At 47.6% G+C, this 26839-nt stretch overlaps 11 protein-coding genes across 11 annotated transcripts; 6 read left to right on the forward strand and 5 right to left on the reverse strand.

Annotated features, from left to right (window-relative positions):
- Window positions 1–1386: 1386 nt before the first annotated feature.
- F5Y00DRAFT_264426 (uncharacterized protein) lies at window positions 1387–1806 on the reverse strand (the record flags this gene model as incomplete). Its single annotated transcript, XM_048011656.1, has 2 exons — window positions 1387–1709; window positions 1776–1806. The coding sequence occupies 2 exons, from the start codon at window positions 1804–1806 to the stop codon at window positions 1387–1389; spliced, it is 354 nt and encodes a 117-aa protein (XP_047862542.1).
- A 412-nt stretch (window positions 1807–2218) lies between these two features.
- On the reverse strand, window positions 2219–3618 carry F5Y00DRAFT_264427 (uncharacterized protein; the record flags this gene model as incomplete). The annotated part of the gene is made up of 2 exons (XM_048011657.1): window positions 2219–2622; window positions 2673–3618. 2 exons carry the CDS (start codon window positions 3616–3618, stop codon window positions 2219–2221), a joined length of 1350 nt encoding a protein of 449 aa, XP_047862543.1.
- Window positions 3619–5734: 2116 nt separating this feature from the next.
- Window positions 5735–7055, forward strand: F5Y00DRAFT_243598 (uncharacterized protein). The gene has a single exon (XM_048008702.1). It carries the CDS (start codon window positions 6610–6612, stop codon window positions 6790–6792), a length of 183 nt encoding a protein of 60 aa, XP_047862544.1. The 5' UTR covers window positions 5735–6609; the 3' UTR covers window positions 6793–7055.
- Window positions 7056–9091: 2036 nt separating this feature from the next.
- Window positions 9092–10898, forward strand: F5Y00DRAFT_264428 (uncharacterized protein; the record flags this gene model as incomplete). Its single annotated transcript, XM_048011658.1, has 3 exons — window positions 9092–9695; window positions 9758–10701; window positions 10761–10898. The coding sequence occupies 3 exons, from the start codon at window positions 9092–9094 to the stop codon at window positions 10896–10898; spliced, it is 1686 nt and encodes a 561-aa protein (XP_047862545.1).
- A 795-nt stretch (window positions 10899–11693) lies between these two features.
- Window positions 11694–15029, forward strand: F5Y00DRAFT_271906 (uncharacterized protein; the record flags this gene model as incomplete). The annotated part of the gene is made up of 5 exons (XM_048012877.1): window positions 11694–11942; window positions 11999–13182; window positions 13251–13335; window positions 13433–14162; window positions 14581–15029. 5 exons carry the CDS (start codon window positions 11694–11696, stop codon window positions 15027–15029), a joined length of 2697 nt encoding a protein of 898 aa, XP_047862546.1.
- A 565-nt stretch (window positions 15030–15594) lies between these two features.
- Window positions 15595–17700, reverse strand: F5Y00DRAFT_271908 (uncharacterized protein; the record flags this gene model as incomplete). The annotated part of the gene is made up of 2 exons (XM_048012878.1): window positions 16132–17700; window positions 15595–16014 (listed from the first exon to the last, which is right to left on the reverse strand). Exons 1-2 carry the CDS (start codon window positions 17128–17130, stop codon window positions 15595–15597), a joined length of 1419 nt encoding a protein of 472 aa, XP_047862547.1. The 5' UTR covers window positions 17131–17700.
- Window positions 16870–19125, forward strand: F5Y00DRAFT_271912 (uncharacterized protein). The gene has a single exon (XM_048012880.1). The coding sequence runs from the start codon at window positions 17578–17580 to the stop codon at window positions 19009–19011; it is 1434 nt and encodes a 477-aa protein (XP_047862548.1). The 5' UTR covers window positions 16870–17577; the 3' UTR covers window positions 19012–19125.
- A 166-nt stretch (window positions 19126–19291) lies between these two features.
- Window positions 19292–21763, reverse strand: F5Y00DRAFT_243602 (nucleolar protein nop5). The gene is made up of 4 exons (XM_048008703.1): window positions 21605–21763; window positions 21460–21549; window positions 20028–21394; window positions 19292–19951 (listed from the first exon to the last, which is right to left on the reverse strand). The coding sequence occupies exons 1-4, from the start codon at window positions 21637–21639 to the stop codon at window positions 19560–19562; spliced, it is 1884 nt and encodes a 627-aa protein (XP_047862549.1). The 5' UTR covers window positions 21640–21763; the 3' UTR covers window positions 19292–19559.
- A 248-nt stretch (window positions 21764–22011) lies between these two features.
- On the forward strand, window positions 22012–23623 carry F5Y00DRAFT_243604 (vacuolar ATP synthase subunit D1). Its single transcript, XM_048008704.1, has 4 exons — window positions 22012–22117; window positions 22193–22281; window positions 22345–23237; window positions 23305–23623. The coding sequence occupies exons 1-4, from the start codon at window positions 22086–22088 to the stop codon at window positions 23386–23388; spliced, it is 1098 nt and encodes a 365-aa protein (XP_047862550.1). The 5' UTR covers window positions 22012–22085; the 3' UTR covers window positions 23389–23623.
- F5Y00DRAFT_243605 (ribosomal protein S15 precursor-like protein) lies at window positions 23440–25041 on the reverse strand. Its single transcript, XM_048008705.1, has 2 exons — window positions 24659–25041; window positions 23440–24599 (listed from the first exon to the last, which is right to left on the reverse strand). The coding sequence occupies exons 1-2, from the start codon at window positions 24702–24704 to the stop codon at window positions 23692–23694; spliced, it is 954 nt and encodes a 317-aa protein (XP_047862551.1). The 5' UTR covers window positions 24705–25041; the 3' UTR covers window positions 23440–23691.
- Window positions 25042–25113: 72 nt separating this feature from the next.
- F5Y00DRAFT_141564 (ribosomal protein S2) lies at window positions 25114–26351 on the forward strand. The gene is made up of 3 exons (XM_048004369.1): window positions 25114–25377; window positions 25458–25906; window positions 25968–26351. The coding sequence occupies exons 1-3, from the start codon at window positions 25208–25210 to the stop codon at window positions 26234–26236; spliced, it is 888 nt and encodes a 295-aa protein (XP_047862552.1). The 5' UTR covers window positions 25114–25207; the 3' UTR covers window positions 26237–26351.
- The last annotated feature ends 488 nt before the right edge of the window (window positions 26352–26839 follow it).

A 26839-nucleotide genomic window follows, 5' to 3' on the forward strand; every position in this document is an offset into this window, starting at 1 on the left:
GCAATTCCCGTTATCATACCGGGAATACCTAAGGCATTTATACACACCTAACCTACACACCTACATACATACAAACGGGTGTGATTGATGATAATGATGCAGCAGCTCTCACCGCAAAATGCACGGCGTTGAAAGAGACAAAAAAAAAAAAAAAAAAAGAAGAAGAGCAGTCCCCTAAAACCCGAGCCTTACCAAACGCACAGGAACTCCCATGTGCTACGTGACCAGCGAATGCTATGTATGCTATGCCACACCTCGACATGTGAGGCGGTGTAACTAACCCCAACGGCAAAACAGGCCAGATCTTGTCTTGGCTTGGAGGAGCTGGAGGATTCTAGTATGTATTACTTACATAACTACTCATACTTGCCGTTCGTTCTTTGTAAGCAGCCCTCGGATATAATAAACATTTTACTCAGCATTCACGCGAGCCAATCGGTAGCCCGTTTGCCGTGCACACCTCTTATGGTACCTATCCCCACCACTGCCGCCGCCGCCGCTACTGCTTTGTTTCGTTTCGCGGTATTTTTCGGTGGCCTCTTTTTTTTATTAAGAGAAAAAAAAAAAAAGGGATGAGATATATGATGATATGGGGGGTGACACGATATATGTAGGCATGTATATACCCCCTATGCGCGATTATCTCACATATAAATATGTATGCTATGTATGCTAGCCTACGGGGTAAATAAATTTCATGATACCAGCTTTTAAACGCGCGGGACCGAAACTCGCATGTGCACCTAAACTACCTGACCTACCCATGTACGGCGATGAAACTTGTGATACGATGACAATGAATGACAATGTTAAAATAGAATCTGGTAAGAAAGAAATATGATATTTCCGAGATACGAAAAAGAAGAAAAAGAATTCCCCCAAGCGGGATTGGAAATCAACATACCTGACCCACGGGGTATCGCGATGTGATGCATGTAATTACCGACTTATAAAACCGATGCGGTCCCGAGAATCCAAACATCCTTGCGACTATTATACGTAGGTACGCATCAAAACGATTGGATCACATATGATACTAAATGTAGATGCCGATGATGTTAATCGTTAATTTTTTCTTTCTTTTTTTGTTCTTTGTCTTTCATAATGAAAAACACTACATATCTGTCCACCTATTATGCCCAACACCCATTCTTGTTTCTCGTAAGCGACGCTCTTCTAAAGCGCTTCATCAATAACCGACTTCGCGCCAAGGTATCTTAGTACAGTAAAGTAAACCTCAATTGAATGTTGTGATAATGGTGGAATAATCCACCCGAACCGTTCCTTTTCACCCATAATGTAAACCTTCTCGAACGCCATACGGTCCAAACTTAATATCCTGTGAATAACTTTAATGAAATGTAACATGGTACTGGTAATAACTTGTCATCCGATGCTGAGCATATCTAACCTGGCCAGGACAGGTTCAAGGCTAGCCGCGAGACGCTCCACCCGTCGTGCAGCCATAACGGCAACAGTGTCTTCCTCTGAGAAGTCAACAAGCTCATACCTGGCGAATGTCTTCTCAGGTTCGATACCTCCGAAGATGTCTACGGCAGTGAGACTATCCGTATTTAATTCGACAGGTTTCGATGGTGCAACGGTCGGTTCATCATCATAGATGTCTCCATCAAGGTCTGCCACCGAGTACTCGGTTACTTCCGACTCGGTAGGAGTCTCCACCGGCTCCGGAACCTCGATGACTGACTCTAGGACGGGAGCTCCATTCTACTCGGCATCTGCTGAAAAAGATTCTGAACAGCTCGACCCTTTACCCGCCAAAGCTTCCGTGTCAATAACGGGCATCTCCGGTGTCTCTAAAATAGCATACACCCTAGGTTGGTAATGCCCTGAGTTTACGAAGGGTTTTGGTCGAGATTTCGACGAAAGTTGCTGACGTAATCAGCCATAGGGTTCCTGGCCTGGCATTGTTGCGCTGGCTGCAACAACGCCAACAAAGGGACAACGGAGCGATTCGGCGAAGTCGAACCGCGGAGCTTGACCTGCTTACGAAGCAGGCAAAGCGTAGAAAAAGGAGAGGATACGAGGTCGAGGATTCGAACCGTGGACCTGATTTTGGGATGTGGTGTGGCTAGGGGTTGTTGTTGTATGGCTTGCCTGCCGACCCCCGGCGCGGCGAGGCAGGGCGGCCTTGCGGGATTCAACCAATTAAATTAATTGTTGCCTGGCCTGGCCTGGTTTAGTCGTAAACTCAGGGCTATTGTGCAATCCACCGGGGTTGCCTCTTGAAATCAGAGTGTATGTTTAGCATAGAAACATCCATTGTTTGCTCGGGCATCATAACCATCCCTATTTGTTGATGCTGATTCTGTTGGCAAGCGACGAAGGGATTGACATCTTTAGAGACTTGAGCCTCATGCTGTTGCTGCTCGTGTTGTGGCTGTTGCTGCTGCTGCTGCTGCTGTTGCTGCGATTCTTGTGAACAGGGGTTGTTTGCAGTTAAATTGTCTAGGAAATTAGAAAATGCTGGCGTTCTAAGTAACATCTGGCTGAAGTCGGTAAGACGTTTGTTCTCCTCGATTAAAGCACGGTTCTGAGCACGTAGGTCACCGTTCTCAGTCACCTTGTTGGCAATCTCGGTCTCGAGTTGGGTGATATACTCTGTTACACTATTAGCAAGTTAATACGCTTCAGGGAAGTATAAATATTACCTTTCCTTCTTGACCGAAACGCCCGGGCGGAAACTTTGTTGCGTAGTTGGCGCCTTTCCTTACTACTAAGTTTCTTTCCTTCCTCACTAGCGAGTAGTCTTTCATCTTCATCCATGTCATCTTCATCTTTCTTGGACCTCGGCAACTGAAGAAGAGTGGAATTATCGCCCGAATCACCAGGACTGGCACCAGCTTTCGACCTCATAGAATTAAGAAGCTGAGTAATTTTTTGCTCTACAATTGGATCCGAAGGCAGAGGAGCCTTTGACCTCTGTTGCTGAGTTTGTTGAGCTTGTTGATGAGCTTGTTGATTTTGTCTCTGCTGGATGATATGCTGTTGTTGCCTCTGCTGTGCCTGCGCCTTTGCTAATGCTGCCTGCTGATGCATGCCAGGATACATCCTACCAACGTTGCTTGTCTGGCTCGGAACAGTTGGCGAAGTTATTGCTTGAGACTCTCCTCCAATTGTGTTGGGGTCAATCGTTGTCTCTGGGAAGAAATACGAAGGATCAGACGCGGGATCGAAATCGAGGTCCATATCACCGCCGCACATATTCCGCGACGGCACAGTGTTAAAGTCGAAGGTGTCTTCGTTCGAACCGATTTCTGGTATAAAATCTATAGCATAACCGGAAACTTGGCTACTATTGTTGAGAGCCATCGTATTGGTGAGGGCTCCTGGGACAAAAGGCGTCTGCTGCTTATACCGGTCGTACTGATGACTAGGACCCGATAATGCCTGCGTGGTTGGCAATATACTTGGTGTTGTTACCGTCCCTCCTCGACTTAACGTGAATTCTTTAGTGTTAAGTGGAGAAGATGCTAAGGCTGAAGTTGATCCATATGATGGTGCTCCTTCGAACTGGCTGAAGTCGAAGAGGTCGAGAGGGTCGTGCATGCCCGTAGGGCTTGACGAAGGTTGACTGGGTTGACTTGAAACTGGCATGACGGCGCTGGAAGGTGAATCGGCTTAGTCCAGTATAGTCCAGTATAAATGGGATATCCTAAGGATAGATACGACGGATGCTTATTTACTCTCTATATACCAGATTGTACTGATGAGAAAGAATGTGCTTTTTTTTTAATGGTTGAATGGGTAACTGAGCATTGCTGCAAATAAGAAATGGAGATCAGAAGGGGAATTTGGATAGTACGGGTGCCTGGGACATTGTTGCTGTAAATGGAAGAAAAGATTGGTGGTAAAAATGGTGGTCTGTTTTTTGGGCAGTTTCGTTTGGGGGGGGCATCCTTGCCAGTTCCTTATGTGTGGGTGGCTTGGCAAGTACCTGACAAGTATTTGGCCCCGTAGTGCCCCGTAGGGAAGGTTGACTGGTTGACAGGGACTGTCCGATTAAAAGAGGAGAAAGGACGCGTAAGCCAGAGGGAAAGGTCCGTCTCCATATCTATCCCATATCAGCCAATGGACCCCCAAGTTGACAAGACCGAGAAGCCATGCAACTGCCCCGAACAAATCATATGCCCGAATCTACACCAAGGTCTGTTGCACGGTGGTGTGCCGACATGGGAGGAAACACCTAGACTATGTAAAGAGGTATCTAAAGGGTAGGTACCTAATGTGTGTGTAGTGTAAGTCCAATCAAAATCTAATCGAAACCATAGTTAACTTACAACTAACTAACTAACTTACCCCAGGTAGGTACCTAACCAGTTTAAGTATGATATATGATATTAAACTCGGAGGTAACTAACTTGGTAAACAAATACTTGCATATCAACCGCCGTGATAAGTTGCCAGTAAGAATATATCATGTCCTGCAGGAGAGCCTTCTGCAGCCCTCTACAGCTTAGGGAGATGACGACGACACCAATTCCACTCGAAGGCTTAGATCCAATACCCTCTGCCTACATAGTATGGGCGCATAAATTTGCAGGCGGCTCTTGGCTCACAGTTGATGATGACGATGTCGAACACGACAAACAGACAGACAAAAAGGGTCAAGATGTTATAAATCCTTCGCCATAAGTTGACTGCCAAATACTCGACCCAGGACAGTCACCATGGTGTATGTAGCATAAACGCATCAGATCCATATGGTTTGCTTGAACGAAGTCTCCCTCTTGTGCCATGTCTCGAGTACTTGAGGTTTCAGGTCATTACCCCCAGAGACTCCATATTCGGAGATCGAATGGGGAAGTATAAGGTACTAAGTAGGTAACTACGTTCAGTTAAACCCGGGACCTTGACGGCTGCACTTGTTCGACCGATAAACGACAAAAAGGTAGTTAGAAAGGTACACGGAAGAGTCCGGGAGAATAGGGGACGCCTTTGCTAAATCCATACCCCGTCGGCTCTACGGGACCACGGCAAAAGCTGTTCAAACTTGCCCCAACTTCCTGCTATCAGCGTCTACCAATGCAAACTAGTTTGTTCTTTGCTAGTTACATAGTACATAGTTAATTGTTTGGTAACGAATACGTGTATTGAAAGTCCCCTTAAATTCATGTATGTATATACCTATGTACATGTGTGTAAAAGGAGGAAATTGGGCTTGACTAAAATCCTAGCACAAGCACAGCCATCATCGTTGTCCTATTGATTATGGCGGTCCACTTGGCAAAACGGCTCAAGCTGGTTTAGTAATTTTCAATTTGATCGTCGTTTAAGGAGCATTCTGGGTTTAGCAATCTCATAGTGCCCGCAGTACGCTTTTGCTAAATGGTGCACGCATACATATTATTTTAATAGTATATCGGAGTATGTTAACGGGCCCAATGGTCAACTCCACTGCCCCAGCTTGAGCAGACGGTTTCAACCGCGGAAGGTCGGCGGTATAGTAGCGCCGACTATTCCGTATTTGAAACTAGGTTTCCTATGCTACCCATCACCCCACCCATGCTCTCAGGCTATGCCAAATACGACCTAGCGCATGAGGCTTAGATCCCATCAGGCTTTGAATCTCAGCTGGACAGGGAACTCTTTTTCGCATTGTTATGAAAGATTTAACCTAACCCAATATATTCACACAGGCGCACAGGCGCAGCAAAAGTCATAGTGCCTACTTCGTTGTCTACGCTGTATATGAGAAGGCCCTCCGTGGACGCAGCACAAAATGAAGTACCGGCAGCTGAGAAGCCTACGCCCTGATCTTGAATTATGGACCAATAAAGTTATGGCCGAATAACTCAGTTTAACAAGCTTTCGCGAACAGCCAAGAAGTCATATTGCCGCATGACACAAAATGACATTTATATGAGTTGAAATGCTTCCGACGTTATGAGGCATCTTGTGGCCGAGTACGCACACGTACTACAATAATGGCAAACGGTATAATATAAAAATAGCTACAATTCCAGCTGCCATGATGAGGCTAGGTATTTCAATTTGATCCGATTGCGCATCTCCCCACTGGAGTTTCAGGTCGGTTTTGATCTGATCTCGACGTTTCTAGCTTCTACCCAATATTCTCTACCATGTATAAAGTTGAATGGGGCCGCGGCCATGTCTTCTCAAGTTAGCTACAACTCCGAGAATACCTAGGAGGGTCTTGATCTAACTACATCTAATTTTGGTGAAACCCCTTTTGGTAAGGGTCATATATATACATACGCTACATAATAACAACCTCATCAATCATCGTGAGTGAGTGGCGAGTGTGTCAATGCTGGATCCAGATGGATAAAAAAAGATATTCGTTTATGCTGAAAACCAGCTGAGTAGTTAAAGCATCTGAGAACATTTCTTCTCATAGTGGGCAGATGGTGACGAGACATGTTACCGCAGTCATCTCTCTTGGACAAATACGGAATTCAACTCGCGACCTATGTATGTCCCTATGCAAAGTAAATCGGCAGTCTTACATTGTATAGCAGGACAATTAACTTAACAAATGGCCAGCATCTATTGTTGAATTCTACAAGCTTAACTTAAATTCAAGTTCAACCTAATCCTTGCGCAAAGGGGTCTTTTTCACAGGCCATGTGGCGCTATGTAGCTATGACTGTGGCGTTCGCTTCTCATCTAGGTACCTCTCTCCTGTATTTTATTAGCACCGCCACAATCTTTCCAACCAATCAGATCCTTAGAATCGCCCCGCTGTTGGCGACATTTTCCTTTGCCATTCTATCGGATGACAAGACGAGGAAACGAAATACGAAATGAGGCTATCACGATGACTGTTGTTGCTATTGTTCTTGATGGTAAGTTACGTGTGTGTGGGCTACCTAAAATGATGTGGTGTTTTGTGCGTAGACTAATCACGTGGCGACGTGATTAGTCTTACGTAATGATATACCAACACATTCTATCGCATAACGTTTGAAACATATGCAAATAGTATAGAAAGACCACGCAAAACGAGCTCTATTTAACAATACTAATTATTAAAAATTTTATGTCCTCAAGTGCGAAGGAGACACGGTGGGCCAACCCTCCAAAATTCGAGCAACTTGATTGATTTAAAAACAGCTATCATGAATTCTGATTGAACATACCTTAGTACAGTAAAACCTCGCCATAGCGAACCTGCTCTATAACGAATCCTCGCCTTAGCGAATTAACTTTGCGAATTTTTGTAGTTTATATGTAAAATAACGAACTTTTTCGTATAACGAGATTCGTTAGATTCGGTGCTAAGTCACCACGTAATTCGTTATAAAAAGGTAAACCTTAACCCTTTTCAGGTTAACGTTAAGCCAGGTTTGGAAGTGGTTCGTTGTATTTCGCTAAAATTGGACTAAGCTTTAAGACTTTAAGGTTGACTTTACCGTTTCAGGTAATAATGTGGCCTGTGCACTTACCTACTCCAAAACGAATCCTTGCCATAGCAAATCCGATCCCGTGTTTTTTTTAATTCGTTATGGCGAGGTTTTACTGTATAAGGTACCCAACATGTCTCCCTCGCACTTGAGGACATATAATACTGAAATAATTCAATTGATTTTACGAAAAATTCATTAGACTGCGCTCAGGTGTGGCTAGCCGATCAGAGGCCAGACTTTAGCTGTGGCGTTAGTTTTGCGCATGATCCCCCCCTTTTTCTCCCCCCTTTTCCACGTACACACTTGCACGGACAGGCAACGCAAGTTGGCCTACTGCCTTTTTACTGCGCCTGGGTGATTGTGTGCAAAGCCAGACTTGAGACTGCCCCAATTTCTAAGGGAGGGTGCAAAGAGGGGCAAGCGACAGATAGACCTATAGCTGTGCTATTTCAATAACACCGGTCATACCTAGTAATACTTGTGGCGCTTGACTCTCGAGCATCACGGCCGTACTTGTCCAGGCTAATAAATCTATTGAATTGCATAGCTTAGGTTTAGATTCTTGAGTACCTAACATATGGCGCAACAACATTTAAGCTATCTTCTCATTGTAAGTTATGCCTCCGGTGGTCTCTGTTCGCGAGGCTGCTCGCTCTGCTCGAATGGAAGCAAGATGAAGGCCTAAAACAACTTCGTTGTTCCGCGAGGAACTCTAACCTCTCTGGCGAGCCCACGGCTCGTATATACATACATGTTCTTTGTCCTAGATATCTCATCTAGAATCCTGACAAGGCCATCGTAAAGCTAGGTATCACGAATGATAAAATGGAAAAAGTTCGGAGTTATCAGAGATTGTCATAACAAGGTTGGTATTTCAGCAACGAAGTGAGGCTCTGTGCTAAGGTTCGACCGTGTGCGTCTCATTTCTATGAGAATGGATCGGGCCTGGAGCTTAGGTAGTTTAGAAGTTGGATTAGCCTTTAGCGACAGGTCTTAAGAGGTAGCGATGATTATTCTAGCTCGGAACCTTAACACACTTATGACTTTATCCTGAGTCCCAGGCTCGTGTTGGCTGATAGGGCTGATGAGGCTGATAGGAGCTGGAGTAACATAAAAAGGTAGCAGCATTAATAAGAAGGCAGTTATTGTGTAAATGATAAATATCAAATTACCCGTTAAGCTAAGCTGCCGATAACTTGAAATAGTATAAAGTGACTTTATCCAATCAGCGTACACTAGGCATGTCAATTAATAAAATTAGTAGGCTACCACGAAGGTAGAAAACGAATATAGGCAAGATTCGCGAGGCGTCCTATCTGAAACTATGACTATGTACCAAGGTTAGGGAACAGACTATTTAGTATCAAAGGTAAGAAATGGACTGTCTAGTATTATAGGTTAGGAAGGTCCTAATGCGTAACATTGACAATCATAGCAACCTTAAGGAATTTCATTAAATCACACAAGTCCAACCGGGAGGCTGGAGCGTAATTTTAGTCTTTGCATGGCGTTATATCTACCTAAAGCATACCTAGGTAGGTATATATAGCATCGCCATGTTCTCTCAACCAACTAATACCTGATTCCTCTAATTCTAGGTGAACACTCATCCAGTAATATCTCTCTAGGAATTCTGCACATCAGACTCTTTCTTCTATATTCTATTACTTAGTATGGAATCCACCTCTTCATCACCCAAGATGGCCGGCCTCCTAGACTACTGGATCGTCACTAAGATTGATGGAGTCTACCGCCCCCTCGCCGGCGTCCGCCGAGGCGAACTCGACGTGCCTACTGAAGAAGTATCAGCTACATTCATATGGATAAAAACAATCTTGTCCGACCCGGCGAATCGTATCAGTATTGAAGCCGAGCGGGATATGGCCAAAGACTGCTACGTTGCTGGCGATATGTGGTGGGTGTCAATCTTCCTGTTCGAAGGACCGGCTAACTTATCGAACAGGACCCTCGGTATTGAAGACGAATTCCCTTTCATATCAAGATGTTTGTTGCTAGGCATTTGTCACCAGCGGGCTTATGATCTCTATATGCCGCAAAAGACTCAGCCGTTAGCGCTTGGCTCAGTTTACAACCCAGCTTGCCGCTCAAGCAACATAGTTGTCTGTGACATTACTGATTTAAACGACTTGCGCGGCGGTATAATGTTGCCTGGCGTCATGCCAACGCAGCCATACGTCCTCTTTCCCGCCTCCAATTTCGTAAAAAGATTCGGCTGCATGAAAGCTATTGGAGATATACGCACGTTGGAGCGATTGACGCCAATAGACCCATCGGTTATAAATTGTAGGTTTCTACTAAAGCCTATTATATTGAAGATTGTCAACTAACATGAGCCGGACTTAAAGTCATCCAGATACCTAAAAACACGGTGCATATTCCACGAGCTTTTACGCCTGATGAGCCTCCTTTGGATCGACTTGTCATAGATTTAATCGAAAAAACAGTAGAAGTAAATATCTACGAGGAAAAAATGTTGGATATCCTTCGAGGCCTATCTAGTTTGAGGGGTCTATTACAACGACATCTTTGTTCGTCAGGGCCGTTTGGTCAAACGCCCTCGGCTGGACAATTTATAGGCCTCGCCTTTGCCGGTGAGACCCATGTTGACCTGGTTCGGTTCAGAAGCATACCCGTGGAGGCTATCGAGTTTGCATTCGGGACGAGAGATATGAGTAATACGAAATCACTCAGTCTTCGTGTCGATTATATTCTAGGTTCAGCGATAGGGATTGTTGGTGCGGTATCCAAGTTAACTTCCTTGCGACACCTATACTGTTTCCGGGGGCCAGGGCCAGGGCCGAGGGACTGTGTGTTGAGCAGGGAACTTTATATGTTATTCGCCAAACGTTTGGACCTTTTACAGCGCATGGAAGTCACTTTTAATGCATCATTCTCTTTATCATTGAAAGATATGCCCTGGACCGGATCCCCTTTGGCAAGTCGCCTAACCTCCGCATGTCACCCGCCCTCTCAAGCGGTCCCTGTTCAACACATGTTTATCCGTCGCAGCCAACCAGCCGAGCCAGGAGTAATCGACCCTATCCTATGGACCGCCTCATACTACCTAGCACACGGGCTACTTCGGCCAGAGGCGTTTGCTGCTAAGTTTTTACGCTATCTATGGCAACCACCCGAGCGCCTGGCCCCCTTTTCTGCAGAACCGCCGTCCCTAAAAGACATGTCTGATATTGAGATCCGCCCCCTAGTAGAATGGACTAACTTGCAGGGCATTTCAAAAGGGGCTTGGGTCTTGCTTTTGTCAATGGAGGGGATCGAAAAAGTACAAACGGTGAAATATGCCCTTGTACACATGAAAGGCAAATCTTACTGAAAGTTTACCTCTTATAGAGGCGACGTGACGCCGGCGGAAATCGATGTCCTAGGGCTCAGAGAATTCCTAGCAGTTTCGGCACCGGCGGTGCGCTCGGATTTGATAGATCGAGCGCTGGAGGAAACAAGGGTACAGATGGCGAATTGGGTAAATGAGAGAGATCAAACCGCAGGGCTGGAGCGTTTGCATGTCATGAACATCGATGAAGCACTTACTATGCTGAATGGATGCTTGGAGGTCACCCTTGGCTTTATGGATTTTCTTTCGAGTGGAAGTAGTTCAACTCAAGACTCTTCGAGTTGCCGGCCCGTGGAGGATATAATATACAACACTGAAGAAATGAGCTCAAATTTCGATAGGTACCGCGAGATGAGGAAGCTGCCATCTACATCACAACATCGCTTCTCCCCTTACTAGGTACCTACCTGTGAACCGAGCCTTCCCTCCAGATATTTCATTAGATAGGTAGATTTTAGAAATTGATACCCATTTCTACCTAAACTCACCTCTACGTAATTACGGCATTTATGTTCAACCTCAAAAAACAACTGGCTATAATACACGTATTAACGCCAATCGACTGGTATCGATTCCAATATAATATATCCGATGATGTCGGCATTTTACATATTGGTCTGGTTTTATCTATCTATCCAATGATAGTAATATACGCCCACCCCTATTGCACAGTCGATGAATGAATGAGATATCTACGATGAGCGGGGAACCATTGCAACTAAATACCAGGTAGCCAATATCCTCAAGCAAATACCACGTTATGTTACAATATTGCCAAACCCAATTTACCAATAAACGTTTGAAGTGTCACGAATAAGAGGTGTTCAATACTGTCGTGCTGCCTCCTCTCCCACCAATTTAATCTTGATTGCCAATCTATCACAATTTTCTTTTACTCCCAAGCGGGCTGGCCAGCGCATTCGACATTCAAGATGTCTCAAGAGCCGCTTGATTTCGATAGCATGTGGCGTGCTGAGATACAAAACTTCCAGAAACTTACAGAGAAACATCTCCCGACAAGTACGCCCATATCCCCAGAAGACCTCCAAAAGAAACTCGATAATCTATTCAAGAACGGGGACCAAGACGCGCATGGAAGTTCGCAAGCAAGGAGAATAGGGTTGGATATCATATCATATGTGAAGTTGCTAGGGGGAGTTGCTGCTCAAGGAGCTTCGATTGTAGGGATACGTTCTCCCTTCTGTATCACTGTTACTGGTGCTGACGGTTGCTGTAGGTATTCCCGCCTGCAGATCTCTGTTTCAAAGCTATCACCCTGTTGCTAGATATCCCGCAAAAGATCAGTGACATGCACGGGGAATTCAGAGATGTGTTTCTAGAGATAGGTCCGACCCTCTCTCAATTTAAGATATATTCGAGGATCGAGAACTTGAAGGCTCTCGATAAAGACCTGCTTAAGTCTACCCACGAAGTGATGATTTGCTTTGTGGATATCTGTGCTCAATGCATAAATGTTCTGCAAGGGGGCATAAGGAAGAAGTTGAAATTCACGGCGAACCGAGTCCTTTTGAACAGCAGCGACGTCGCTGACGGTCTTCGACGTTTTAAAGACACCGTCCAACGACAACAGAGCACACAGAACACCGTTGCACTTGAGCTGATCATGAAAAATGAGAAGGGTATTGTTGACTTACTGACCGACTCCTATAATAACGGAAGACTCATAAGGAACATCGACGACAAGGTAGGAGGGCTGGTAAATTCAGAGGAGAAAAGGACATTAGAGAACACGACACAGAAGTACATATCCAAGATCAAGGCCTACTTCGGCATCTCCGATGACGAACTGAACGCTTCTCAGGCCACTTACAGAGATATATCGAGAAGGATACGGGTTGATAGTGGTAAATGGTTCAGGGCTGTGAAAAGCTATGAGAATTGGGTGAAAGGCTCTAGCAATAATCCAAGCCCTCTCCTCTTCTTAACCGGACCTCCAGGTTCAGGAAAGACATTTTCTATTGTCGCCATCATCCAACATCTGCAGTCCGAATATAGCTCAACGGAATCGACCAACAAGTGTCTAATAGCATATCACTTCTTCCCTACTGGACAAGGCAAAAACGATGACGAGAAGCAACTCGTGCCAACTGCACTGAAGTCGCTGGCTATTCAACTAGTTGAGCAAGATAGTGCGCTTGCAAAGATTGTATCAGGTTCCTGCTCCGATGCCGAAAAGGACGGGAAGCTTAAAAGCGCAAGATATAGGGAACTGTGGAAAATCTTGAAAGTTGGGTCTCCGATGAGGAATACCACCCATTTCATAGTTCTCGACGGTCTCGACCATCTCCCTCTAGAAGAGGCGAAACCATTTCTGGAGATGATGAGTGCATTTAATGATGCATTAGATAATGAATCAGGGCTGGTGAAGATCCTTGTCTGTGGCCGAGCCGAGCTCTTCGAGTCCGTATCTATCAAACGAGATGGACTTCGGCTATCTACGATCAATATTATGAACTATATCGGGGTAGAGATGAAAAGTTATCTAGATGTCGACCTTCAGAACCTATTTTCGGGAAACGGGTTCTCAGTATTGAAGAGTTAGAAGCTGCGCTGGTGAGTCCACAGGCCATTCGCGTGGTGACGGAGAGCTGCAAAGTTCTTTCACATTCTAGCCCTTCCATGTTTATACTAACAGATTCACTCACCCCAGTTCCTTCAATTTGAGAGAGATATGATCGAGCCACTCAATAGGTATATTGACGAGAAATTCTCAAAAGTACTCAGAGTCGGACCGAAAAACCTAGTCGAGCTGCGAGATATTGATGTTGAATCTTGCATCGTGAAACAGCGAGAAACATCTCGAGAGACGGATGAACCACCGAGAATTAGTGCTACCATAACTATTGCTAATGTGAATCACGAGACAGTTCAACGATTCCTATGGGATCTGAATACATACTCGATTCTAGAGGGGTTCTCTTTTAAACAGCACTCGGAGACCTCGAATCCCCCCAAGAGCCGCATACACGTCAATGAGGTTGACTTTAACCTTGATATTGTGAAGCTGACTTTCAAATTCCTTCGCCAGCCAATAGACTCGAGGACTAAAGCTATTGGTAGCTATTTGCTACGCTGCCTCCCAGATCATCTCAGAGTCTTATGGGGAGCTACCGGCAAAGACGCTATTGGGTTGAACGATAAGAAAGATATTGGCAGGGGAATCTACGATCTTTTTGACGACGTATCCATAATTGAAAGACATTGGGATAGCTATGCGAAAGTGAAGTGGTACGTGAATCCCGAGGGAATGTCCATATTCTGGAAATGGCTACAAGATCAAGAAGCCACAAAGGGCTTATCAAGGAACGACATGAAACCATTGCACGACGCGATGTCAGCTGGTAACCCAACCAGCAAGCTACTTGTTCCTGTTGTGAAACGTATAGCCCATATTTGGCTGCGGACACGAGCTGGGATGGTTAAATATGCGTTTAGATGGATGCACTGGGTATATTCAGCAGGGCTAGCCGAGTGCTAAGTTCCCACCATTTCGAAAAGCTGAGCAAGATGCCAAAAAACAAAAGCTCTGCTGATATTCTCAAGCGCCTGGCTACTTTAGTTAAGGATCAATACTTGGTTGACCCAGGTCTATCTGCCGCTAAATGCTACTTGGTAGCTTATTATGCTACGTAGAAAGAGACAGAAGAGGCTAGGAAGATCTTCCTATCTGATATGGGCACAGCTTTCAGGGCTCTCTCTGATAACACGTCTGGAAATGATTGGGAAGGATTCAGAATTCTAGCCCATATTACGCTCCATACTGGCGACGAGCAGAGCACATTAACAGCATATTCGCAGATGGCCCCCCCATACTCAACACCGAGATCATAAAAGAACTTTTGAAGACCGAAGAATCTATCGAAGAACCCGTGATCACGGAGATTTTACGCGTCTTTAATTCTGAATGCCATCAAGAGCAAGATCCGGAAGCAATGATTAGTATGCTAGTAAATAAGACAAACGGACTGGCGGTGAAGAGCGATGAAGAATCCCTCAATAGTCAGTATCTTGCCGCTGGTTCATTGCTTAAGGGGTGCAAGAGTGTGATAGACCAGGGCTGCGGGTTCACTTGCGATAAGTGTAAAAGTAAAGAGTGGGATTTGGAAAACGAAATGCACCTGTGCAAGTATTGCTTTGACACGGGGTTCTGTAGCCGCTGCCTCGATGGATTGAGGTCTGAGGGGGGGAACGGTGGCACACATGCGGTCCGCACCATGACTGGCTTTGCTTCCCAAAGTGGGATGTAGAAGGATACGTGCGGGCTTGTAAAAGGATCGTCCGAGTCCCTTCTCCCTTTGCTGGCGAGGAGACTTGCACTGTCGCAGAATGGTTGGCTAGGTTGAGGGATGATTGGGGGTTGCCGAAGGAGGACTGGCCGGACTGGATCTTCCGCCAGCCGCTTTCTTACGCTTCTTCTGAATGATATTGTTAAGGGATGCTGCCGGAGTTATTAGGCAGCCCTGCTAGGTCAACGAATTAATAGTGAAGATGCGGGTGAATAGCGAGAACATGGCTATTTTGAGGCATGGGGAATTACCTACATATGAACCTAGCTAAGACTAGACTACGGATATGATCAGGGCTTTCTTGTTCTAAGCATCGCAAGGTACCAGTATCTAATATTAGTCGCTGTGATTCATGGCTATCAATGCTCCGTACGAATTATGACGATATACTAATATCATATTACCCCAAGGCAACAGGATAGGGGTAAGGGATAAGGGGTAAAGGGGTAAATTATTTACCAACCAAATAAATCATGGAGCTGAGCCAAAACAAGTTCTTATTTGCCCTCCTACCTGGAACCCAAGTCTAACGCCACTTAAACCTCGATCTAATCCCATCCTTACGCGTAAAAGGCACCTCCACCTCTCCAAATTTCCTCAACGAACCAACCTCAACCTCAACCTCAACCCCTCCGCCCTGCACGCCCCCCCCGTCGCTCCCATCCCCCACAACAGGCTCCTCCTCCTTCGAAGTGAAATACCAAACCAAAAGCACCAGCACGGTGCTAGGCCCGGCGAAAACCCAATACACCCAAAAATTGGGCTTTACGACCGTGCTGTCCTGCCACTGGAGCAAGGGCATCGCGAACAGCGTCGCGAAGAAGGTCGGCGGGAGGAACACCATGGTCATGATGGCTATGGTTTTCATGGAGTAGCTGTCGTGCTTGGCCGCCTGCGCTATGTTTTTGCTGCTTTCTGCGTCGTGGCGGGTGAGGAGGTTGAAGATCTGGGATGGAGTGAACTGGTTAGGAAGGCGACTGACTTGGTAGTGGGGATAATATGTATTAGGGTAGGGGGGTGGGATGGGATGGGATGGGTTGGATTAGGCTAGGTAGGTACGTACGACGGAATGTTGTGTTCTGGCTCGTTCTTGGAGGTAGTTCGCCTGGAGTTTGCTGGATTCGACTTGGCCTCTCAACAATCCTACAGCGTTTGCAATCTGGTCTGCACTACTAACCGGGGCCACCGCTGTGTTGGTAAACGTGAACCTGTGGTCGTGCGAAGGCTGCTCGCGTGAAGGCAAATTGCAAAATATCGTCTCTGCCAGCGAAACGTGCCGAACGACGTTCGCCAGCGCGGCAAGGCTTAATCCCATCTCTTTCGACTTCTCTACCAGTTCGTCCGTTCCTGGGGGGAAGATCGCCTTTCTTTGGTCTAGCCACGTCCCATGCTCGGTCCGTATCTCAGTAGAGCGGATTAACCCGAGATTCTCGCTGACCGACTTTTCGATCCACTGGACGAGCTGTATAGTAGAGAGGAAAGAGCAGAAATTGCAGTCGTCGATCAGACTCCTGTGATAGTACATCGACTGTAGGAAGTTGCTGAATATCGAGTCGCGGTCATCAACCCCGTCGGCTTCTCGCGGGATGATAATCACCCTCGTGGATTTCTCGCAAGGCTTGTGCACCCAAAGAAGCGTATAAGAGACGGTGTTGAGGTAGTAATTACACCAACTCCTACCCTCGTCGCGAAGCTGGAAAAATCCGTATACGGAACAGAGGAGCATATGCAGCCAATACGCGTCGAACCCGAAGTCTTGAAATACCTCCATGAAGAGCTGTTGGTTAATCAACAAGGTCCCGTCGATCTCGCGGTCGAATTTCACAAGCTTCAGAGTTGCTGTGGGCGACTGCTTATTAGAATCCTCAATCGGTTGGTTTACTCGATCGAGAAAGCGTTTAGACTGGATCCAGGGGACCTTGACGTCGGAAAACGTCGTCTCGGTCTTGAATCTAGCAATCGTTATTAGCGGTATGTCAACTCCGTAAAGAGCAGCATTCTCTTCTTTGAATTTCTGCTCTTGTAGAAATCTTTGCCGCGCCTGTGCTCGTAGGCCGTCCATCAAGTAAGTGTTTTGTTGATTTGGGCGTACGACTTCGATAGGTTAGGTAGCTTCGAGGAAGAATCGGAATTCCTAAAAGACGCAGAAGAGGTCGAGGCTGCATAGAAAAGAGCCTAACAAGTCTGTCTGTCTGCCTTGTAGGTAACTTACATCATAGGCCAAGGGTGTCTCAGCTCCCTCTCGCAGAGCCCTATTATGGCTAGATATTTACCGATCACAGCCTCCTTTCTATACTGCGAACCGTGGCCCCCATCCAATCAACTTCATGGTTTTAGGGGCTATGCAGTATACTCTGGTTCGTGGCTTACATATGATATTTGGGGATCCTACATAGGTACGACAGCCTTTTAAGAAAGCAGCAGCAACTAATTTCCACGCCTGAGGAAATACCGCTTGGCCTTCACTATTTATTTGTCAGTTTCGAGGTGCTAGGTTAGGTAGCTCGCAATGGCCGATTCAACGAGCCTTCGCGGCGTTGGCTTCTCCTCAGCGGTTTTAAAGGACCATGGAAAGAGGAAACAATTTATATCGAAACTGTCCTATTCCCAACGAAGCTCTTTTGAAGTTCTGCTCGAATGGTTGGACTCGCCTCAACCGGGTCGAGACGTCGACCGAGAGACAACAAAAAGAGCTAAGAGCCTGAACATCACCACTTATCGTAGTATCATGGCTAGGCTGAGAGACTCCGAGATACGCAGACGCTTCGGCCGCAAACCGTGCAAGCCGTCCGAGCTCGCTAGCCTTCGCCGAATGGCAATGTGTTATGCGGCGTGCGAAAGGATATCGTCGTCGTATTGGCGATTAGCACCACCACCGTCGAAGGACATATTCTTAACTCCAAATACGCCGCTCCACGGTGCTTCTCTCGTAGCCGACATAACCTTCGACCACGAAACGCCCTACTACCTCTGGGATTGCCAACGCAGGGAAACCCGTACCGTCCAAGAGATCGTCGACGCCGAGGGATCTTTCCCGGATTACGTCGCTATAAGCCACTCCTGGGTTCGCTGGCAAGATACCTCAGCTCCTAGGCTCGAGCTACCCGGCGTCCCGTGGGAAATCCCCCGCAATAAAAAGTTCGACGTGGAAAAGCTGCCGGACATGCTAGCTGCTCTGCCCTGGCGCTACGCCTGGATCGACCTATTCACTATTCCCCAAGGATACATGCTTACCACCGAGATGCGCCGACGCCAAGACTGGGAGATCAAAAGCGCGCCTCTGATCTTTCGCAAGGCCCTAAAGGCCGTGGCCTGGCTCGACGATTTACCGTCTTGGTCTTCTCTACCCAGGGCATTAGAGTACCTTAGTCTGCAATACCTATCATCAGCCTCATCCACGTCCGGAGTAGACAAGAACCTGCTATTACCATCGATTAGAACAGCCGCCGCAGACGCCGACAAACCCCTGGAACTTCTCCGGCACGATCCGAACCGGCAGGCTCCCGCGGACGACATCTGGGAGCCGAACGCATGGTTCACGTCCATGTGGTCTCTCCAGGAGGCCATCATGCGCCCGGACGTACTGCTGTGCAACGGGACCTGGGAATTCCTCGAAATCGGCAACGGTGTTCCAATAGCACTAAACGACATAGCCGCCTTTCTACGAGTCTGCTCTGGAAGTGCCGCGACCACCCAACCCCAACCTCTCTGCGTCCGAGAACTATACCAACTCTTCGAGAGAGCAGGGCTTATGAACCTCCTCGAGTTAACGAGGGAAACGTCGGTGATGTATGTCGAAAAGCTCGCTGGATTCTCGCCGGTGAGCGACCGAGCATATCCGCAAATCGTATCGTCTGGGGGGACTGGGAATCCCCACGATAAGCCGTCAACTACGGTGTCGGCGCATGGCAGGGAGACCAGGATAATTTCTGATAGTGCGTGATAGCGAAGAGCATTATGAAGCCGGCTACTACGAGAACAACAATACGAGAACAACAATGTGAGGCTACTGGCGCCCGTAAGTTTTGCTTTCGAGGGGGCCATGACGTTGGGTAAAGTTCAGGGTGTTGCCAAACGGCGGGGATGGGTTGGCGGATGGAAACGTCTGCTACAGGATACCGGTACGGAACTGGCCTCTTTGCCTTGGAACCACTTATAGGACTATCCAGTAGAATAATTGAAAAACGGTAAAAGCGTTAACTGGCTGGGATCGGCTCAATGTGTAGACTAGATGTAACGATTGTTCCGATCATCTCCTAATCCAAGGTACATGTTAACGTATTGAAAAGCACCGACTACAAAATACCTAGAAAATTGGTTAAACCGAGAATAACAAAACTGTCTTGATAGCTTCGATCTAATTAGCTATCTAAAGAAGCCAACCAACTCCAACACTAACCCCTGGTATGACCACCGGAACGCCGTCGTCCATGATTGCAAGTACTGCGCTTTTACTGATATAGTACAGACGAAGAGAGGTATGAATAACATCTACGAGGACTTCTCCTTCTTCGACTTCTTCTTGCTCTTCTTCTCTGGGCTATCGTCCGAGTGCTTTCGCTTCTTCTTGGAGTCAGCCTCAGCATCGACTTTGGAAGGCGTCGCGTCGGCCGCCTTGGCTTCGGCCTTCTTTAACTTCTTCAGCTCTTTCTTGCTGACAACTTGGGGTGTTCCATCGGCATTCGTCTTCACATCGCCACGCTCGTACTTGCGCTTGAACTTGGAGACCGAGATGCCGGCTTCTTCTGCTAGTCGGGCATAGTCGGCCTCAGACAGCTTGGCGGGTTTTGTAGGAGTAGCCTCAGCTCCATTCGTAGCTTTCTTGCTCTTCTCTTTCTTTGCCGAGTGTTTTTCTTTCTTCGATGTCTTCTGTTTTGACTTGGCTGCTTGTTTGTTAGTTAATGCTAATATAAGTCGACGCCGCTTATAATGCAAAGGAATAATCTAAAAAACACTTACCGCTTTCGGTGCCGTTCATGTCTACATCGGAATCTTCCTCTTCGGATTCATCCTCGCTCTCCGCGTCTCCCATTGGGGTGTCCTCAACTTCTTGGATTAAGGGCTTGCTAGGTGTCTTCTTGGCCGAGGTAGCAACGGCATCGGCATCGGCATTATAGCCTCGTGTCGATTTAACCTCAAATTTAGATGGCGTGGCGCCATTGGGGGCAATCTTGGTACCCTTGGATACCAACGGCTTGCCTTCTAGCTTCCGTAGTTTATCTTCTAGTAACGCGCGGAGTCGAATACCCATGTCGGCTCTCTCCTCGTCATCCACCGGGATATCCTCGCCATCAGCACCCTCGGTGCTCAGCTCGGAAAGAGCATCTACACGCAAGCACAAAGCAGCCTTGGCGGACAGCGTACGCGCGATCTTGCCCTTGTTTTTTCCACTAGCCTGTCCCACAAGAGATGAGTGGTAGATGAGACCGTATTTAGGAGTATCATGCTTGGTCTTCAGAGCACGGAAAAGAGCCTTCTCCGCACCCAGAATCTGGATGGTACTACCAGGGCTCTTGGCTAGTTTCAGAAGCGAACCGGTATGCGCGATAAGACGAGCACCAACTAGCTCACCAAGCAGTTCTGTCAAGTTGGGAGCAATTGCCTTCATACGCGATGTCAGGTATAAGGAGAGTTGTTGTCGGTACTCAGTGAAGCTGATCACCTGCTCGGCAAGGAGCTTGATGTTCTCCAAGTCAAATTCGAGAATTTCAGTACCCATACTGACTTCTGCAGCTGCCTTGACGCGAGTTTCGATATCCTCGGGCAGGATTTCGGAAAAGTCGGTGTTGGGGGCGTTTTCTCGCGTTCCCATAACCAGGATAATGCGAGCATAAGCAAGGTTGTCCTGGACAATACGGTCCAACTCGGGGAAATGCCATCCATACCACTCCTTGACTCGCATAGCATAGTTGTTCAACTCCTTGTCCAAATCATCGAGAAGCTTGATGGCCTGGACAATCATAACGTCCACCTTATCGGGGGAGAACTTGAGCTTGTGGCGAGAAATGGAGTGCGACAGAGCAAGTGCCATGTTTCCGAGGTAGTCGCTCTCTAGCTCAGGGAAGAGTTCAGGAAGATAGGTCTTGATGGCGCGGAAAAGATCATTGGTAGATGAATCGGATACTGGAGTGATGTTCAACTGGGGCAAAATGTTAATTGCGGCACCCAGTTTTGGATCAGCAACAGCAAGCGACGCCTTTCGTTCCTCCTTAATATCGTCGAGTAGGTTTTGTAACATCGGTGTTACTTTGCCTTCGGTGAGGGCAGTGTATTCACCTAAGGCTTGAACCGAGTCCTCGAACTTGACCATCTTCTTGAGCGATAGCCTATGTGAAGCTGGTGAGCACGCGCTCTTGGCCAATTGATAGCAACTTTAAGATGATAAACTTACATCGAGTTGATGGCTTCAGCGCTGGAAAGCTGCTTTTGAACATCGTCTCGTGACAGTAACTTCTTGTCCTTGGCCTTGAACAGACCGTAGCTATCATCGCGTCAGTATATTCGTGCGCACCAAGAGTGAAGATGCGGAAACATACCCCGCAGGCGTCTCCGCGAGAACGAAGAGAGGCATGATTGCAGGATGATTATAACGATATAGTTGTGGTCCTGCAGAGCTCTCTTCGCGACGACAATGGTTGGTTTTTATGATTGGGAGAAATCTTGGAGCTATTGCTTGTGCAAAAATTTGTTCGAACTTCGTCGAGAAAAAAAAAATGGGAAAGCTACAGCATAAAAGTGGGAACGGAATGTGGGAGCCAGTCAAAACGCAGTTTGAGCTTTGCCCCTGCACTTTTCATTCGTTATTTACAAAGTCGGGCATAGTACATACCCTTTATTTCAGTAAACAGAAACCTTATCGTTATCGTAGGAAACATATTACCTTATGCCGTATTAAGCATCCTTAAGCCATCCTAGGTTGCAGCGCATGTAACAACGTAAAGAACCAAGCTCCAGAACATCAACTTTCTTAAAAGATATCCTTCCATCGATCAACAACAGTACCTAGTATTCGCCAACATGGAGGGCCTCTTTTTCAACGTTAACAATGGGTAAGTTTAGATAATTCTGACGAAAAGAAAGCTTCCTGATCTATGTATTGGTAAGAACTAATGCGATTGGTATAGTTACATCGAAGGCATTGTACGGGGGTACAGGAATGGCCTTCTGAATGGTGCTAACTATAATAACCTGACGCAATGCGAGACCATCGACGGTATGCGCCCTATATCTACATATAATTTAAATAAATAGCAATGCATCTAATAGTTCCGGCTAGATCTCAAGTTGCAACTCGGTCCTGCTTACGGCGATTTCCTCGCATCTCTCCCTCCCAATCCGTCCACTTCCAGTCTCGCCGCCAAAACAACTGACAAGCTCGTCTCCGAATTCCGCTACGTCCGCGCAAACGCTGTCGGATCTCTCGCGCAGTTCTGCGACTACCTAACATATGGCTACATGATTGATAACGTAGCTCTTCTCATCACCGGTACCCTCCACGAACGAGATACCCGCGAGCTGTTGGACCGATGTCATCCTCTCGGCTGGTTCGAGACGATGCCCGTTCTCTGCGTGGCTACTAACATCGAAGAACTATACAACAGCGTGCTGATAGAGACGCCCCTAGCTCCCTACTTCAAGAATAGCTTGAGCCACCAAGATCTGGACGAGTTGAACATCGAAATCGTACGGAACACGCTGTACAAAAACTACCTCGAGGACTTCTACAACTTCGTCAACACTCACCCAGATATGACCGGCACCCCCACATCCGAAGTTATGAGCGAGATCCTGGAGTTCGAAGCCGACAGACGAGCCATCAACATCACCCTTAACTCCTTCGGCACCGAGCTGAGCAAGGCGGACCGTAAGAAGTTATACCCGAACTTTGGCAAACTCTATCCCGAGGGTACGCTGATGCTGTCGAGGGCGGATGATTTTGAGGGTGTAAGATTGGCAGTCGACGGCGTTCCTGATTACAAGAATTTCTTGGAGGCTGCAGGGTTGGGTGGTGGACCATCAGGACCAGGTAACATGGCTGGCGGGTCTGGCGGCAACGAGAAAAGCTTGGAAGACATGTTTTACCAGAAGGAGATGGAGATTTCGAAGAGGGCCTTCACGAGACAATTCACATATGCCATCGTGTATGCATGGGTAAAACTTAGAGAGCAGGTAAGTTGGCAGAAGATAACCCCTAAAATTCGTTATCCCGTCTTGGTCTCTAACCTTTACGATATAGGAAATCCGCAACATCACGTGGATCGCCGAGTGCATAGCACAGAACCAGAAGGACAGGATCAACAACTACATCAGCGTATTCTAATTTCTCGCATGCGCTTTTACGATTACCCTTCGCTCTCTTCGAAACTGTAGAACTAATGGACGGGATACCAAGGAAATAGCGTTCAAAGCTGCGATTGTCACGGGATCTTTCTTTTCTTTTTTTTTTCTGGGTTTTTTTTTTCTCAATGGCGCTAGGCTGATGGACAGACAGTTAGAGCTCTCGCGCATCTCGAATGGCTGGCTGCTGGTGTTTGTTGTATTGTACATAAACACATGTTATTACAGAGTATGCATCTAGGCCACCTATATGGTACACTCCAAATAGCACGCATGCCCAGGAGTTTTACGTTGTGATTTGCTCCTTCCAGGTCGCCGGGCTCAGACCAAGGGTCTTGATCATATGATTCCACCTATCACTTCCCCTTTCCTTTCTGTCCATATACCGCAGTAACTTCTGTCGTTTATGGAGCATCAACCTTAGATCTCGCTTACCTACCTTATCCCTGTAGCCTCGGCCCGTCTCTAACTCGTTGGCCAAAGCCCGGATCTTAGCTGTCAGGATGGCGATCTGCACCTCGCTGCTTCCGGTGTCCGGACCGCCTCGTACTGGTCGGGGTTCCCTCTCCTGGCCTCGCGAAAGGGCCTTAGGCCTTAGAAAAGTATCGGTTTCGTGTCTCCCAAAAGTCTCCACGCACCGCCGGACATTAGCATGTAACCTATCCTTCGCAGAGCCGTTATCCATGTGCGTAATACGGTGCAAGGCCTCGACCGCCCTTGCGTGGTTTTGCTCGTGGCGTTCGACCTGCTTCTGGTACTCTTCCGATTCGACAGGAGCGAGATCAGTCGGGATCGGCCGCGTTAGAGTATATGCGATATTGATCGCGGAATCCAGCTCCTCCTTGTGGATGAGATTGTTTAATATATGGGGCGAGGTGGGGAGCTCGTGCGGTTCCTCCAGCGGGTTCCCGTCGTCGTCGACCGGCGGCTTAGACAGCAGGGCTTGGCCGGCAGAGTCGAAGGACTCGACGAAGGGGGTTGTGAGACCGCGGATAGGATCGCCATGCTGTGCGTCCCTGATAGCTTCGATCTCCTCTCGCCTCTTTAGATGGGCAGCTTTGCGCTGCTGCATCTGAGCCCATCGGTAAGGATCCTGTTTCGCCAGACGCCTTTTCTCCTTTTGCGACAGAGAGGCGGTTTGTGTGACGGGGAGGAGGGACGAAGTGGGCGGTTTTACGGCTGGTCGTAGACATACTGCAAAGCAATTGTTAGTCGAGACTAAGTCACGTAAGTAAGGAGGTTCTTATTCTCACGGGAGAAAGTGCCTAGGCGCTGCACGCCTGGTATTCGGGGCGGCATGGCGTCGCTATATTGGAGTGTTGAACTGCTGAGAATGAAATCAACTTTTAGCGGTTGATCCACTTTATTTCTCAGACCTGCAAGACGGAATTGGGTTTTGGACCTTCCGACGTTGAAGATGTCACGGAATGGATAAACGCTTTTACGTTAAAAGGAATGCTGGGTATGTTCGTGCTATCGAATTGGAGGTGGTCCGAGCTGTTCAAGTTTGGTTAGTATGTACTTCGATACTTGTCCTATCGATAGTGAAATACGTAACGCATGAGCTAACCAATCAGCTTACCCCAATCGAGGCTAGCGTCTCCAAACCCTAAGCTCTCGCACCAAATCACAATTCGATGCAGCTGAACTGAAATCTAACCGCGAACTTTTTCTGCTGGGAAATTCTACACCTTGACAACGACGATCGCGCAACGCAAAGCAACTCTTCTTCCTCACCCTCATTACCCCCTTCTTTTTCGCAATCCTCCACAGATTTTGTGAGTTGCTCAATTCAAGTCAAGATGGCGTCCGCGAATTTCCCCGCCTCGATGCATGCGACGTCCCAGGACATCGAGATGCTCCTCGCTGCTCAGTCCCATCTCGGTTCCAAGAACTTGCAGGTTCACATGGAACCTTACCTATGGAAGACTCGCGCCGACGGTGTCAATGTCATCAACATTGGCAAGACCTGGTATGACAATAGGATCTCTTTCGCTTTGCGCAATTTGCGAAATATGGCCTGTTTATTGACCTGAATTTTCTTTTTTGCAGGGAGAAGATCGTCCTGGCCGCCCGTATCATCGCTGCCGTTGACAACCCCGCCGACATTTGTGTCATCTCTGCCCGTCCCTACGGACAGCGTGCCGTCCTCAAGTTCGCCGCCCACACTGGTGCCGTTGCCATCGCCGGTCGATTCACCCCCGGTTCTTTCACCAACTACATCACCCGATCTTTCAAGGAGCCCCGCCTGATCATTGTCACTGACCCCCGCACCGACGCCCAGGCCATCAAGGAGGCTTCCTACGTCAACATCCCCGTCATCGCCCTTTGCGACACTGACTCCCCCACCGAGTACGTCGATGTTGCCATTCCCACCAACAACAAGGGTCGTCACGCCATTGGTTGCGTTTGGTGGATGCTTGCCCGTGAGGTCCTCCGCATTCGTGGTACTATCGCCAGCCGTGACATCCCCTGGGATGTGATGGTCGATCTTTACTTCTGTATGTTATACCAACCCGGACACTATAGTACGAGTATATAAGCTAACATACATATCTACAGACCGTGACCCTGAGGCTGAGGCCGAGGACAAGGTTGAGGAGGAGAAGCTACCTGGTACTGAGGAGGTTGGCCCCGCTGCCATCGAGACTGGTACCTTCGGCGCCGCGACTGCCGACTGGGAAACCGCCCCTGCTGGTTTCGCCGCTACCCAACCCGGTGGCTGGGACGGCCAGACCGATGAGTGGGCTAACGCCACCGGTGCTCCCCCGGCCGGCGAGTGGGGTGCTGCCGCTGCCACCACCACCGAGGCCAAGGACAGCCAATGGTAGGACCAAAACGCTGCCGACGCCACACCACAGGTTCAGGGACAGGGACAGGGACAGGAAGGGCAGGCGCAGTATCAGGGAGGTTTCGGTTATCGATCTCAAACCATGGACGATGTGGACTGGTAAATCGCCTCCACACCATACATACACCACCATCACCGCCACCATCGCAATATTTTGATTTTCTGCCGCAGACGGGACAGGAGGAACGCGGGTCAACTTGACCGTACTAATGAGGGAAAGATATCCGGGTTTGGGGGTTGGTCTACGTAGTCTCTTCTCGGCAGAAGTAGCTTATGCCTCTTTCCGTAGGAGACCGTCGTCGTCCGCCTGGGCTCGGGGGAATGCCCTGTGCAGTCAAAGGGGTGGACTTAATCGTTATCCCGCCCGTTTTCTCCTAGCTTAGCCGTAAGAAATAAAGAATTGCAAATGAACAAATTTGATGGGTCTTACGTCTTTTGTGTGTGAGTGATTAGTAGAACATGGGATCATAGTGATAGTGGACCCCTTCGCTGTTCTAACTTCGAAAATTAAATTATAGGAGCTGTTGTATTGAGTAGTAGGTTCGCTCATTACAAGGTACTACCTAACCAAAGGCTGATTGTC

This window comes from Daldinia vernicosa (genome assembly GCF_022497035.1).
Source record: "Daldinia vernicosa strain CBS 139.73 unplaced genomic scaffold F5Y00scaffold_42, whole genome shotgun sequence".
Lineage (NCBI taxonomy): Eukaryota > Fungi > Ascomycota > Sordariomycetes > Xylariales > Hypoxylaceae > Daldinia > Daldinia vernicosa.

Coding starts and splice junctions, on each gene's coding strand:
- F5Y00DRAFT_243598 (XM_048008702.1), top strand. CDS start 6,610: ATGTGGCGCTATGTAGCTATGACTGTGGCGTTCGCTTCTCATCTAGGT.
- F5Y00DRAFT_271912 (XM_048012880.1), top strand. CDS start 17,578: ATGGCCGATTCAACGAGCCTTCGCGGCGTTGGCTTCTCCTCAGCGGTT.
- F5Y00DRAFT_243602 (XM_048008703.1), bottom strand. CDS start 21,639: ATGCCTCTCTTCGTTCTCGCGGAGACGCCTGCGGG. Junction 21,550..21,604: donor CTCGCGGAGACGCCTGCGGG/GTATGTTTCCGC, acceptor ACGCGATGATAG/CTACGGTCTGTTCAAGGCCA. Junction 19,952..20,027: donor CATGAACGGCACCGAAAGCG/GTAAGTGTTTTT, acceptor ACAAACAAGCAG/CCAAGTCAAAACAGAAGACA.
- F5Y00DRAFT_243604 (XM_048008704.1), top strand. CDS start 22,086: ATGGAGGGCCTCTTTTTCAACGTTAACAATGG. Junction 22,118..22,192: donor TTTTTCAACGTTAACAATGG/GTAAGTTTAGAT, acceptor CGATTGGTATAG/TTACATCGAAGGCATTGTAC. Junction 23,238..23,304: donor GGGTAAAACTTAGAGAGCAG/GTAAGTTGGCAG, acceptor TTTACGATATAG/GAAATCCGCAACATCACGTG.
- F5Y00DRAFT_243605 (XM_048008705.1), bottom strand. CDS start 24,704: ATGCCGCCCCGAATACCAGGCGTGCAGCGCCTAGGCACTTTCTCCC. Junction 24,600..24,658: donor GCGCCTAGGCACTTTCTCCC/GTGAGAATAAGA, acceptor ATTGCTTTGCAG/TATGTCTACGACCAGCCGTA.
- F5Y00DRAFT_141564 (XM_048004369.1), top strand. CDS start 25,208: ATGGCGTCCGCGAATTTCCCCGCCTCGATGCATGCGACGTCCCAGGAC. Junction 25,378..25,457: donor ATCAACATTGGCAAGACCTG/GTATGACAATAG, acceptor TCTTTTTTGCAG/GGAGAAGATCGTCCTGGCCG. Junction 25,907..25,967: donor GATGGTCGATCTTTACTTCT/GTATGTTATACC, acceptor ACATATCTACAG/ACCGTGACCCTGAGGCTGAG.